The sequence below is a fragment of the Rhopilema esculentum genome, chromosome 20 (assembly GCF_057945365.1).
Source record: "Rhopilema esculentum isolate cy_ngs chromosome 20, ASM5794536v1, whole genome shotgun sequence".
Classification (NCBI taxonomy): Eukaryota; Metazoa; Cnidaria; class Scyphozoa; order Rhizostomeae; family Rhizostomatidae; genus Rhopilema; species Rhopilema esculentum.
This window is the reverse complement of record NC_142834.1, coordinates 11871011-11886029: the sequence shown is the minus strand read 5'-3', so window position 1 is coordinate 11886029 and position 15019 is coordinate 11871011. Positions and strand designations below refer to the sequence as shown.

General features: G+C 37.7%; 1 protein-coding gene across 1 annotated transcript; it reads right to left on the bottom strand.

The window, feature by feature from the left end:
• Positions 1–8: 8 nt before the first annotated feature.
• On the bottom strand, positions 9–14801 carry LOC148957869 (sodium/potassium/calcium exchanger 2-like). Its single transcript, XM_089114605.1, has 3 exons — positions 13544–14801; positions 6371–6443; positions 9–2976 (listed from the first exon to the last, which is right to left on the bottom strand). Exons 1-3 carry the CDS (start codon positions 14291–14293, stop codon positions 2399–2401), a joined length of 1401 nt encoding a protein of 466 aa, XP_088970731.1. The 5' UTR covers positions 14294–14801; the 3' UTR covers positions 9–2398.
• Positions 14802–15019: the final 218 nt, after the last annotated feature.

Genomic DNA, 15019 nt, shown 5'->3' with positions numbered 1-15019 from the left:
CCCAACAATCATAGCCTGTGTTTTAACGACGTTCAAGGATAGCTTATAACCTTGAAGCCATTTCTCGATATCGATAAGTTCAGCGTTTAACACCATGTGCAATTCATCCAAAGTTTTTGAGAAATATGAAATCATGGTATCATCAGCATACATGTTTGTCAGAGCCTTCTTTAATGCAAAGGGAGGATCATTTATATAGATCAGAAAAAGAAGTGGCCCCAAGCAAGACCCTTGTGGCACTCCGATATCAATAACTTTAATGTCAGAAGAGACGCCATTTTTTTGCAAAACTGCTTCCTTCTATTCAAATAAGATCGAAACCAATCATGTTCCAAGCCGCTAATACCATAGAATGTCATCTTATCAAGAAGAATACCATGATCAACGGTATCAAGAGCTTTTTTAAGGTCAATGAAAACCATAGCTGTAAATTTCCTTTTGTCGATGTTGACGTACCAGTCATTCCTGCATTTCAGAAGGCATGTGATAACAGAGTGTAAAGAGTGAAAACCGGACTGTTGTAAGCATATGAGTTTGTTTTCTTCCAAATATCGATATAATTGGTCGTACACAAGCTTTTCAAAAAATCTAGAAACAGCTGGTAGAACAAATATTGGCCTGTAATTTGATCTTTCATCAGATGGGCCCTAGCATTAAATATGGGAGCTACCCTAGCATCTTTCCAGCTGCCAGGGAAAACACCCGAAGATAAGGAAAGGTCCAAAATATCACAGAGTGAATCAGAAACAACAGGAAAGGCTACTTTTAAAAAAAGCTGACAATGTTATCCACACCAGACCCATGTGATGTCTTGATCTTATTTGAGGCCTTTTTCGATTGTCCTCTTGTCGATGGCAACGAATTTGAATGGTTCTCTTCCATTCGAGGGATTTGTTATATCATATTGATGAGACAGAATGAGATAAGGCTGGGCGGGTAACTTGCCACTGAGATTTTTCCCCCACACTGCAGAAATAATCGTTCATCGAGTTAGCGATATCATGATGTGAATTCATCTCCTGCTCGTTCATTTTTAGGGAATCGATTTTGGTAATTTTAGATCTTTTATTCAATAGGAGGTTTATTGTTTTCCATGACTGCTTTAAGCATTAAGCATAAGTTTGGGTTGTCGCTGTATCAAGCCCCGAATAATTCGAATACAAAATACTAAATAATGATCGCTAAATGAAATTTTTAGGACGCCTCAATCGACAATATTTGCAGGAGTGTTAGTTGCAACATGATCTTTCAATGAAGACGTGTCCAACGTCTCTCTGGTTGGTTCTTTAATCACTTGGTTGATTCATTAATCAATTTTAAATATTTTTGCCTGAATCTTACAAGTCGTAGGGAAATAATAGTGTTAATTCATTCATCTATTTTTGCAAACTACACAAACCATTGGCTTTTTTTCAATTCTGACAAGCTATACAGATCCAATCACGCCTATTTTACCACACTACATTTATCACGCCACATTTGTCACGCCATGTTTAAAACACCCATTTTCTTTTACCGCACCATTTTTAACAAGCCCCTTAAGCACCCCTGTCCATCAAAACAATTGCTATATTTTTCAACATGTCATCCCTTCTCATCGTCACCTGGAAATAGGTGTTATTAAAAATTGATGCCACACCACTGCCTACTTTTCTGAAAAGAGACCTTCTTACGTTCTGAAGAGTACGAAAAAATTAACCAAAAAGCTGCGAGACGCATTAGAAAAAGAACGTAGCTCTTAAGTCCTCTCTTAATTTTCCTCAAACATAAGAAATCCAGGCCTTAATTTTCGTGCAAATGAACTTTTTTCTTAACCACTAAGCGACTGGATGCCAAAATTGCAGCTTACTCGGAGCCTTCTTTGACGACAGCAGTGTACCACCAAACAGGTGCATTCTAATCGGCCTGAAGGTTTTTCAGGTCATCAAAATACCTTTGAAAATACCTTGATTGAGCCACTGTCACGCGAGACCCCAGGTAATGCCTCTTAGGAAGAGAGATTCATAAAATATTCAATGTTTTTGTCAAATTTCCTGATAGCTTAACCAAAGAGATAATCTTCTCTAAACAAAACACAATTTTCATAACCAACAGTGATATGTCTCTTTGCAAAGCCTGAGCAAAAAACCAAAATAAATGTTGAATTTCATTAAGATAAACGCAGAAAACTGTTCATCTCATCAACCTTATCATACGTGTAATGCAAGCAACTAGCTTAGTTTAAAGCCTTCGCTGGGTTTTTCAGTCAATTTCTGATGTTTTTAAATCTGTGGTAATCAAAATTAACGACGAAGAATTACCAGCTTGACAATGAATGAACTCTTCACGAATGTGAACCCTTGCCAACAACTAATTTCAGAACTGGTAAAATTCGAGTGAATAAGGAAATCACAAAAAATCATAACAAAGAATCCCTTGATAGGAAACAAACCTGCTTCTCCGCAGCTGCCTCCCTGAGGCAAACCCGGGACATACCATGATGACTAACACAGCTCATTTTGGACACTCGGCCACTAAACCGGACAGTCCTCTCCGTTTTCGGTGTGTCAACTGATGCAGTGCCTTGTTTCATGCTATTGCTTTGACACGAGGCCATACTACTCGTTCTGTCTCGTTTCGTATCATCACACGCATGATCATTGCTGAATATTGACGAATCGCTATTCGATCTACTTTGATCATTGGCTGTCTGTGACATACCACGATTGTGTCCGCTGTTTGGTACATAACTATAAGCGTCCGATTTTTCTGTTGATGCCTTGCTAATGTTGGAAGTCTCCTTCTTTTCCTTTGCTTCTGCTAAATAGTTATTCACCATCGCTTTTTTTCTTAGATCTGCATCGCCATCTTCACTAAGCTTGCTTCCCTCTCTCCCGTACTTATATTTGTCTTTCTTCAGCATATCTTTGCTACTGTCACGAAGGACTTCAGTTTGAAGAATCTCCTTCAGGCGATGAAGTTTACTTTCCGCTGTAGCTGTAAGCAAAATAAAATGAAAATCGTCAATCAAAATAATGTTTAGATTTAACATTCGTATGCTCAACACAAAAAATACTAGGCAGATATCAAAGTCCTCTTAAATATAGAAAACAGGAGCAGAAGAGAGATTGCCAGAAAAACATTCTGGTTACTTCTGTGGACTACATTGATCATCAAGATTGAAGAGAGGGGGCTGGAGGGTTATGAAAACGAAAATTAAACGACAAAATAGACGAAGATAATTTTTTCCCATTCAGTGCCGATCTTACTGACCAGGTGAATATTTTGCCTTCCAACTCGTGCAAAACTGGGAGGTGTCAAACCCCCTATAGACTGATATACTTCTCGATATCTAATATAAATTTCTATATTACATCTAGCAAGGTATAGCGACATGACAGTGAAATGCGTGCATGACAAGTCTGTGTACCGTATGATTAATTGTTGGATACTGTCATTTTGGGAAAGTTACAAGTATTTGTGGATTGGATTCAAATTCAGAGAACAACGAACAACGAACAATAAATATTTGTGGCACAAATGTAAGGGAAATGCTTCTTTTCCCCAGTGGCACATTGTTTTCCAGGCCTGGGCCCTAGAAAGCACAAAACAATATATTCTTAATCCAACAAGATTATACCCTCTACATTGTGTATTGGCGTCTGCCAAAACCCTCGGATAAACTTTCCTAACTTGCTAACCAATACCCTCTTACCGACAGCTAATATATCCCGAGAAATGCCAAGAAACCCCCTTTTTTATTGCTATACAATGAGGATTAGTTTAGCCCTAGCAACAGAAACAAAACACAATAGGCAGGGATGATGTTGGATTTATCTTCGTATGAATTCAACCTGCTATGCTCGACGTTGTATTGCAAAGCAGGGTTTAGTGTAAGCAAGAATGATTTGTTTATACGCAAGAGTTTTTCAATTTTATTAATTTGGATTATGATCATCGGTGATACGAGCTGCTTGTTTTCAATTAATAAAAAAGCGCTCGTTTCTGATGCCGCCGATACCAGCAATGGTGTTTTCTAATCAGTGGGACAATCACATTGCAAATTTTAGCTAATTCTATAAACTGAGACACAATATCATACCGACAAGCGCATCTGTGCGGCGAAAATCGACTACACTTTTGATTACACTCTTTCAGATTACACTTTTTTCACGATTTTTGGCTTTAGATTACACTCTTGCAGATATTGATAGTTCTGCTCAGTTGTGCGTAGCAATTTGGTGTATTTTGGGAAATTTGAGCAGTTCTCAAAAGTTGATGCTTTGACAAAATCTTGATGCTTTGACAAAAGCAGTTTGAAAGCTTTGAAACGGCAATGCCTTTTAATGCATCAAAGTATAATTGCGATTTCTTATTTTTCTGTTAAAAGAATTTAGAAGAAGAAATTTAGGCCATTGAAGAAGAAAATGACATCATCAGAAACACCGATACAAACAATAAGTATTTTATTATGGAATAGCAGTGGTAGTGCTTTTCCAGTAGGCAGCCTTCAATCTTAAAGATCATGGTGTACGCATTAAGTAAAGTCTTAGTCCTGATAAGTCTGGGTGTGACTAAACAATCCAATTCTTGAACAGCAGCGCTTGTTGCAGTGTTCACAAATATATGCATCATCGTTTACATCCAAGTTTGTTAATGACTGCTTTCTTCATTTTCTACTCTCCTCCTTTCTTTGTATCAGGGCTTGTTCATATCTCCTTGCTCCCATGGTCACATTTTCTCTCCAGGAAGAACGTTGCGTTGCACACACCTCCCAGTTATCTACATTCATATCAAATGATTTCATGTCACTTTCGCAATTATCATGATATCTCAACAACGGGCGTCCTTGTTTCCTAGAGCCATCACGAGCTTCATTGAATAGAAATGTCTTGAGAATACGGCTATCGTTCATCCTTTTGACATGCCCCAACCATCTCAACCGTTTCTGCATTATCATAGTCCCCAAGTGTGTTAGCCCCGTTCGCTTTAGTACCTGTGTCAGGTATCTTATTTTTAGTTTTGGTTATGAACAGATGCTTTCAAAAACATGCATAATAATTTCCTTGGATATTTATTAATACGCGGTAACCATCCAAAACAGTAAATGTTTTATCAACTGGATCTGTAAATATTTAAGTTGCATATATTCTTGTTGCTTATTCTAAAATATTTCAGTTGTTAGCATTTGGTTATATTGAGCAAAATCAGAACATTTACCTTGATATCTTGTTGAAAGAACAAAGATCATAAGTGACTAAGCAAGGTACAGGTAGAAAACACCAAATGAGTTTCGAAATGGTTGTCAGTTACTTATTTGAAGAGAGGGCAGTGGTGAGATCAGGGAAGAGAAAGGAATAAACTGCGTTGGATGGAATAAAGAAAGCAGATCCTTTTTCTTTGGTTGAGGATTTCAGAGTCTGTATTATGATTTTTATGCTACAAATTGTAGAAATATAGAGCTTGACGCACTTCTTCCGTTCTACTGCATGAACAAGCCCTGCTTCAGTTAAAAATGTTAACAAGAAGAAGTATAAAAAGCAATCAGCATGCTTTGAACTTCAAAGTAGAAGAGGGGCAGGCTGGTGCATAGAGTACAAAAAGTCTAGGTATCGATTTATAGTAAAATATCTTATTGAAAAGTGCCTGGGCAACGATCCTCTTTCCCTACTTTGGCAAAGCCTCTGAAGAGTACTTTATCCTGTGATTAACAAAAAGCTTTCTATTTTGAAAAATATTTGCTGCAAGTAGGCAAGGCGTGTCAGGGCCTGATAGGCTGAATCTATACTTTCGGATGCCAAAATCAAGAAACTTGCTATAGTTAGCAAGCACAACGAGAATATGTTATGCAACATTCATTAGATAGTATACAGATGCGAATAAGGTCAAGGTGATTGCAGGTTTCGGTCCAGTCGCTAAGAGAATGATATAAGGTTCACCGCAAAGCAAGTTTTCGTAGAAACCCACTCGAATCCATGACACCCGCTGTTTCGAACTCACGGCCTATGGCTTTGCACCAGTGCATTAAAGACCGGTTTTCACTTGAAGTTGCCCTGTTGCGGTCGCGCATCCCTAGCGAAAACCCGCGCAATTAATGACACCATTATGACAAAAGTTCCCTGAAGAGAGATCATCAATAGCAGTCAATCAATTAACCTAAAGCGAAAATATCTTGACACGGTCATCGATAAAAAACAGCGACAAACTGAGTTGAAAGCTCAAAGTTTCTCTTGAATTTGCCAGATATTTGAGGGATTAAATCTCTTTAGATCTTCCTGCTAAGATACATTTGCAAGAAACCATTGCAACAAATGACACAATGCAAACCAATCGAATTGATATACTTTCTATAGAAAAAGCAGATTCGTTAGACAATGAAACTATTACAAACCTTCTGAAATCGGATCCAGCGTATGGATGACAAGCTGAAGGGTGCAGTTTTGATAATGATGCTCATTGCCATTCTACAAAAAAGCGATAAAGAAACTCACAAACAACATACAAATAACTGAATGAAAAAAAGGTTGAACAAAAACGTGTAGAGACATTCGAATCACAATAAGGCAGTGTTTACCTACATTCTAAAAATTGGGAAATTCATAGTTGTAAATCGAGGAATAATGTAAAGAACATCTACAATTTTCCTTTATATCCCATATCATTTCGCTTCAATTTATTCATATAAATTATTGCTGGTTATAAAAATATAGTATTTATATCAATTTGTTTCACTAATTTACATTTCGTAGTGTAAATTCATTTTAATGGCCAGTTTTCAAACAAGATGCATTTTTTAAATTTAACACCCTGTCAAATATTTTCTAGCGCATTTGATTGGCTCTTTCTCTTGACCAATCAGCGACCACAAACTCCTTATTGGGTGACAAATTAAAGCAAGACAACCAACTGTTTCTGGTTTGTATTCATATGAATCTTTTTTTAAATGAAAGATGACCTTGCTGTTGTATTTGGTGAACAAAGCACACAATAACTTATCTTGTAGAGGCCCTTCCTGTTGAATTGAGTTTCTTCGAAACAATCTGTATGCATCACTAAATTTTCTTCCGTTGCGTAACTGAGTCATTTCTTAAAGAAGCCCAAAAATAATATTTTGCAACAGGAAATCAATAGATCCACATCAACTACAAGCCGCAGGTTCACATTAACTGGCTGAACTCTAACCTACGTTTACAAATAAATCTTGCTTGCATGCTTACTTAGAATGCACTCAATAAAGGTCTCTTATTTCAATTCAATCATATATTGAATTTATAAATGACTCGGCATTGAATTCCGCTGTTCAAGGTGCAACAATTCAGGGAATCAATAATAACAAACGTAGAGTTTGGACACGATGCAAAAACGTTACTTAGCAACCACAGCCATTCGAGTGCTTGGCAACAAAAGACACGGCTATGTTTTCATGGCCTAAATGTACTCTAAAGAAACTGTGCTATGTTCAAATAGGATCATTGTTGTATTCGATTAATGTTTACTTTTGGTGAAATGGCTTTCATTTGTCACGTTAGTTTGGCAAACGAGCTTAGGTAAACATTTGCGCGTTCTTATTTCCAACATTTAATCAAACTCAAGACAGGAGATTTCTGTTCTTTACAATAGACAGGTCCGTATAAACAATGGGAGCAATCGAATAACAGAAGGCAAAGGTGTTATGCCTAGCATTAATTTGTCTTATGAATTTAAACGCTGCAAGTCTTTTGTGTTTACGAAATTGTAATTATAAAGGCACCAGATATTGTCAAGAAAAAGTTCACGTGAAAGTCAAAATCTTCATTTGGTTTGTCTTTACAAAATCACCAGTGAATCCTTGAATGACTTTAAAAGCTCCTGAACTGTAAACTTCCTTTGGTTTCCAAGGGAACAAAACTTAACATGAGCAGAAAAGCCTGTTTCAATCCCACAGTTCTGGTCATCAAATCTATTAGCAGTCCATGCAATGGAAGTATGGCTTTATTATGATATCATTTTCACAAATACAAAAGGCTTCGCTTGTCATGAAAGTACAATGCTAAGTAAGACAGCATGAACGATATTTTTCAAATTTTCTAGGAGTCAGTTATTGGGAGGTGTCCGAAATTAAGAAGTGTCTAATATTAAGTGGTGGCGGTATTAAGAGGTGTCTAATATTAAGAGGTGTCCGATATTAATAGGAGTCCGATATTAAGAGGTGTCCGATATTAATAGGAGTCCGATATTAAGAGGTGTCCGATATTAATAGGAGTCCGATATTAATAGGAGTCCGATATTAAGGGGTGTCCGATATTAATAGGAGTCCGATATTAAGAGGTGTCTGATATTAAGAGGGGTCCGATATTAAGAGGTGTCTGATATTAAGAGGGGTCCGATATTAAGAGGTGTCCGATATTAAGAGGTGTCCGTTTATGAAGTTTTTTAACACTTTCTCAAAAGTGTCACGATTTCCAGATGAATTCACAATATAGATTTAGACTCAGCTTTTATGCAGATTTCCCCTTATCTTAGTAGCGGGATTTGGTCGACTTGGTTGAAGAAGAGTTACAGCTAACTCGACAAAAATGTATGTCTATTCCATATTCTACACTTTTGAGGGCTATTGAAAGAAGAACTCTTTTGTGCTGATCGCCTGAGAACTGAGACAGGTCGGCTAATGCAATGGAAGTCTATGCATACCAAAGTTTGGTATGCAATGCATCAAGTCTGGTAAAATGTCTTTAAAGGAGAGGAATGTCAGCTTTCGTTCAAAAGGGTTGCAGCGGCAACGTAGAAGCAGTTAATTTTATCAGTTTGAAACCGATTTCTGTCGAAATTCCTATCAGCTCAAATCCGCATTCACGTAAAATGCCATAAAAAATCCAGCTGCGATAAAACTACGTCATCTTTTTATCGAAAAATGGTGAAAACTAATGCTTAAAATGCATTTTTCGATACCAGTGCATTAAAAATAAACAAGAACCTCAAGAGACGACTTTTTTGTTTCAGATCCCAAGTAATCAAAATCTGCGGTAATTTTAAATAGTGACCACAGATTTTAGCGACAATGTACATGCAATTCAACAAGGCAAGGTTAAGTGCCCATGAAAGGATAGGCAGATTTTCAACTGTTCGGGTTTTTCTCTTGATTCGATTCTTTTCCTTTTATGCATCATTAACTGTTTTCATTTCAACATCATTTGTATTTCTTTGTAAGATTAGCAAGAATAGGCAAATACATCGACTTAACGACAATCACTGGCTTGTGGCGGTGCCAGCTGCCATAGTAAGACGGTGGAAAGGTAGATCGATGCAAGTCCCATCAAATCTTAAAGAATATTCCCATTTCTCAGAAACGTCACATGTTTGCATAATTTTAGCGCTACACCCTTCTACCTATGACTTCCTTTTTCCTGCACAATACATCTATCCATATTTTTGGAAAGCATCTGTGCCTGTGTGGGGTGTGGAGAGAGGTTTATTCATTGCTAAATACTTGATAATTGTAATTGTTTATGCTATAATCCGACTAACATCGAAAATTATGGTTATTGTATTGCCATAACTAAAGAAGGCGCAAGCATGGACAATACAAAATTTGTGGGAATGGGAGCCACTTATATTACGAAATCGATTTGGTCTGTTGATGACCTGTTTTGAGAATGGTTTTAAAGTGCTTTTGTTGTGCTGTATTTAAAGAAATACTGTTGCCTTTCCTTGATCCGAAATGCTGCCACCTTCTACATTAAGCTAAGAAACCAAAATCCACCCATAAAAACCTTAATTACGCATCAGCTGGCCTCTGCTTTAATTATTCGTGCTGCGTCAATCATTAAATGAACAGATGTATTGCCACAGAAAAGAGAGGTATGGTTAAAGTGCAAGCGAGATACTGCTTTAAACATCGATTCGAGGTTGCTTGGGTTCGCTTTTAGCAATGCATTGGCTTACATACGACTCTGTGTAGTCTGCAAAGCCCACCCATTGGGAAGCTTTCACATCACGGAGTTTTGGAAACTATTGGTATTCTATACTGGTTGTCTGAATTGAAGACAGAACGAATATTCCAAAACATTGGATTTACATCCTATTCTTTCAAACAGATCGTCATTGATGCCCTGGTCAACGTGAGGCCATTCTATTAACTTTGTCGAAAATGTATTTGACCTGCAAAATGTTGCAACTGAAAGAACTTTTGAATCGTACCCGAAAATCAAGCTAAGAAAATGAAAAAAACATTTTACTGAGAAGCAAAACAAGTGGCCTATTCTATTGAAGACAAGATGGTTTTTAAGATTGCAGCAACAGTCAGATGCTCGATGACCTGGCTGCCGTCTACGAATTTCATAACTGAATAGAAAAGACACAAAACAGCAATGCTGCATTAGCTTTTATTAAAAGGCTATATAGCGCACTGTGATATCATGCAAGAGACAATTTCGTTAACTTTGATAGGTATACACGCACACAGGTAGAAGGTTGGCTCAATGTCTGACCTCCAACTATCTTCAAAGTCAAATCATTGAACACGTTTATGGTGTATTGCCCACGCAAACACATCTTTTTGCACTTTTTCTAGTGTTCGTACAATGTTTTATTGCCAAATACCGAATGCTTTAAACGAATTGTGATGGCTAAAATCGGATTTTCACAAAAACTCTTTGCATAAAAATATTTTTCTTCTAAAGAATGATCTCATTATGACCCGAATAACTATCTGAAAACTGGCAAAACAATTTTTTAAACCATGTGACGTCTACATTTTGCATAGACATTGGCAACCTTACGCCAAATACACTGAAAGTTGGTTGACGATGTGTTATTCTTCATGTTTCTATGAAAGAGCCCCTCTGTAACAAGAATACCGAAGAGGTGTTTTAACAGAATTGCATTGGTAAAATGTACGCCTATGGAAAGGCAAGATACTAAAGAAAAAAATATAAAATGAAAGGATGAACAAGTTTTAAGGCAAGTGGTGCGAACGAATTGTTCAGGATTTGTAATATGATATTGTTATCGCTGTACATTTTTTATCCGGTTACATTATCATCGCAGGATAATCAAATGCATAGTGACTGGTTTTGTAAACAAAAAATGAATGACTACATCATTGGGTCTCTCGGAAATCTTATGATGAGCCAGCGGTGCTGTCTTAAAAAGCTAGGATGAGGGGCTGTGCTTAAGGCAACTTTTAAAAGCCAAACTCTAGACCACGCACATTTAACTCGCTTTTAAGTAATAGATTCTCTGTAATTTCTATGGAATCATTCAAAATATTCACTGACCTCCAAAGTATGATAAGAATGAGTTATTCATCGAAAATCGGTAACACAGTGAAGGATAAATTGACATTGTCAGGAACGGAAATTCGCCCAGAAATGTTATAGGGAGGCAGACAGATATTATCACATCATAGATTTATGTGAACCTGAAAACTGCACAAAAAAGTTATTGCTGCATAAGACTATACTTTGAGTGACTGATCGCTGCATTTGTATTGACATGGAATTAATTTTGAAGCTACTTTGTCTTTGATTTAAAATATTTTGTAAGATTTTTGCTGGTTCTGTTCAGAGAAGTTAATTGGGACTGCGAATGACCTGCCAGAAGGACAATATACCACATGCAGTCCAATTAAATATCTCAACAATAGTGACATTGTTGGTAGAAAAAAAGTGACCAGGAAATCACCATTGCACCTTCATTTTCCACTAATGAATAAGTTAAATTTTCCACCAATAAGTGTGAAAGAAAAACGTATCTCAAAAATGCACATTTTTGGAAACATGCTAAAACAAAGTAAGATTCTAAACTAACCCCCACTGTTTGAATGGATGTTTGCAAGCTCCAAGTTGTAATGAACTATGAAGGCAGTGACAGTATAAGACCCCTATTAGACAGATTTGAGCGAGCCACGGTGTATATCACAAGGACCCTTTTTAGGGCAAATCCTGTTTCTCTCCGAAAGGACTCTTTCTCTTTCTCACTGCAAAACCACATATCTATCACAACTAGGAGAGGTCCTATTGCCAAGATATATTAGTCAGGAGTGATCGCTTTTTGTGTGATCTCTAAGGGCAAGACTTGAACTAAAGTAACACGCGACCTCAAGAAAGGTGCCTCTTTTGGTTCTCCGTTTGGGCTAAGAGGCTCTGGGATTCCTTCTCTAAAAAACGGCATCATACGACGCAATATAGATTGCTTGACATTTTTAATTCACCTAGCCCATCAATTAAGCAAAGAGTTATAGAGCATAGATATTTGCAGATATTTGCAGAGTTTTTGGTACCAAGTGAAGGACTCTCAGAGCCCCTGGCTACTTTGGTAGGCCTTGGAGCAAGACTAAAGCTAGAGATGGCAAAATGGCCTAATCCTCATCGCAGTGAACCATGGAGAAAACTGGTGCTTTTGACTTGGTGTCTAGACTTTTTTGCTACAGACTCATGTCATGGAGCAATCAGTTTTCGTACGATTTTGATTGAACCACAGCTCTGCAAGTACAAAGAAAGCTTAGAAAAGCTGTTATTCTGTTATAAATCGATGTAGTTTCAGACAAAACGCCCCCATCTTTTACCACTGAATAGGTTTTCCTGACGTCATCTAATTCCCTACTAATCGAATCCATTCTATAAGCTATTAATGTGCAGAAATCCCAAGTTTCATGTTCTGTGACCTATGGTCGGATCGTCAATCCAGCGCGGTAGTAGGAAAGCCTCTCTAGTGTTTTGGAAGTCAAGGAAATAAAAATTTTCTTTCATTCATATATAATTACGGTCTTTTTTTATTTTCTTATGAAAATGGATATAATTTCTATCAGAGTGAAGAGCTGAATCCCGGAATTTCGACGTTTCACATCTGAAATCGTAGAGGAAGGTCGTTCATAGTGAAGCCTGCGTATAACAATTACTCCAGGTTTAGGCCAAAAATTAGACCCATCTTCTCGTTCAGGCTGTTTTCTCAAAATTGTCTTGGGTGTAAGATAGATTGAAATTCTTCTGGTCTCTGGTGATTGGTATTCGAGAACAACATACAAACTATTGGCTTCTTGGAATCGATATACGGTATCGACTTGGTATCGGCAAGATCACTAGGAGCCTGGAATCTAGGGACCTTTTGGAAGCAGAGATGAAAGAATGCTGCCAACCTAAGTTTTGAGCATTAACTATTATGGTAATTTTTGTTTAGGATGTTAATTTTTGCATTATTTTCTTGCATTGGAAGCTGATTAATCGAAAACTGAATTTGTGAATGTTCAACACCAATTCGCACGCAATAATGTGAATGCAAAAAACGTAAAGCATGGGATCTACCTGACTCATTCAGGGTTGCACCCGCCAGGGGTATACTGAAGCACGCAATAGTGACGCATCGAAACAGACCGACTTATAATGGGAAGGAAGAAATTGCTTAGGAGAATGGAGAAATTGCTTACTGAGGTAAAACAGAGGTCAGTTTTCTCTCTGTTTTCTCATACCAACATTTCGAAGTGCAGTCATTATAAACGGATTGTGAATACCAACAATCTAGGTGATTAATATGACACGTTTTCGAAAGAAGTTCAACAATAGGATTAAGGTTTATTAGCAATACTTACTTGAGGAGCGACTTTTCCTTCTGTCCCTTTGAAGACGGCAATAGCACGTTTAACCTTCGATTCAACTCTTGCATTGAAGTACATGAAAATCACATAAAGTATATAAACGCATAAGAGAGTTAAGGATTCCCACCATGAGATTATTGAATCTTCAAAGAAGTATATCAGTAGCCCAAGGGCGCACGAATAGAACATACTATCTCGCGTCAATGGCCACCAAGTGAGGTGCAGGACTGTTCTGCTGAAGACAACGCACATCCCAATTACAAACAAAACGTTAAAAACTGCACTCCCAACTATGGTTCCAAACCCTATGTTGGTCTTTGCGACGAATAATCCTAGAATCGAGGTGAACAGTTCTGGGGCACTTCCCCCCGCTGCCATAAACGTGGCCCCAGCAACATCATCTGAAATTGATAGTATATCTGATATGACATGCAAAGCTGGGACGAAAAACTCGTCGCATACAATCGCAAGGCCAAGAAACATGTAACAGATCCCTATGATATGCAAGACAACAGCCCCTTTCTTGAGTTCCGTGTCGCTAAATATATCTTCAGGATATTCTCCATGGTCATTCGAGTTATTAGTCACAAGCAGCTTTCGCTGTAACGACCGAGAGCTTTCCTGCCATGAGATTTCGGGATCTACCGGTTTGTATATAACCAAGGCTGCAACCGAGAATGATAGAGTGGATGCAAATACTGCAAATGCTACAAAAACCTTGAGACATGATCTTCTAGCTTTCATGACGAGATATTCAGCCTGTAATCACCATTAAATTTCTCGTTTACATAAGTTGAACATTATTAATCTGAACAGATGTCCTACTACGATCCTGAAATAACATGATTTTCTTCGCCTTGATCTGTCATATAAGTCAAAGTCTTCTGCAAACAAGCCAGTATTTGTCTTTAAAAATAATTCACCTCCATATTGTTTCAAATGAATTTCAGTAGCAGGTGCCAACCCCCGTATCAGCAGCATAGAAACCCAACAGCAACAAAAGCAAGTAGATGGCCTTGCTCAATTCCGATTCTTCTGTGCTAAGCGAAACGGTTCCAACGCTTTATAACAGTTCATGATAGGGTCTGTGCCATGGCAATTAGCAGCTCGCATACCGCAAGATGATTCTTCCAAAACATAAATAATTAACTGCTAAACTCGACTTCAATTTTGCGAAATAAAGCGGCGAGAATTTTTCCCTGGCAACTACCACTGACCACAGGGCATTCAGAGTCTACTGTTTCTAAACTCTACTCGCCGCTCTTGCGCATTCACAACAAAGGATCAATTTTAACAATAGGCAATAAGCCGTACAACAATATTGCTACATCGGTCTCACAGAAAACTCCAAAGGCTACCAAATTCACTCGCGTGTTTTCAAATTCCCATTTTATCAACAAATTTGACTCAGATTTTAACTTAGCGGTGCAAAAAGATTATATTCAAAATAAAAAAATTCTAGAGTCCGTC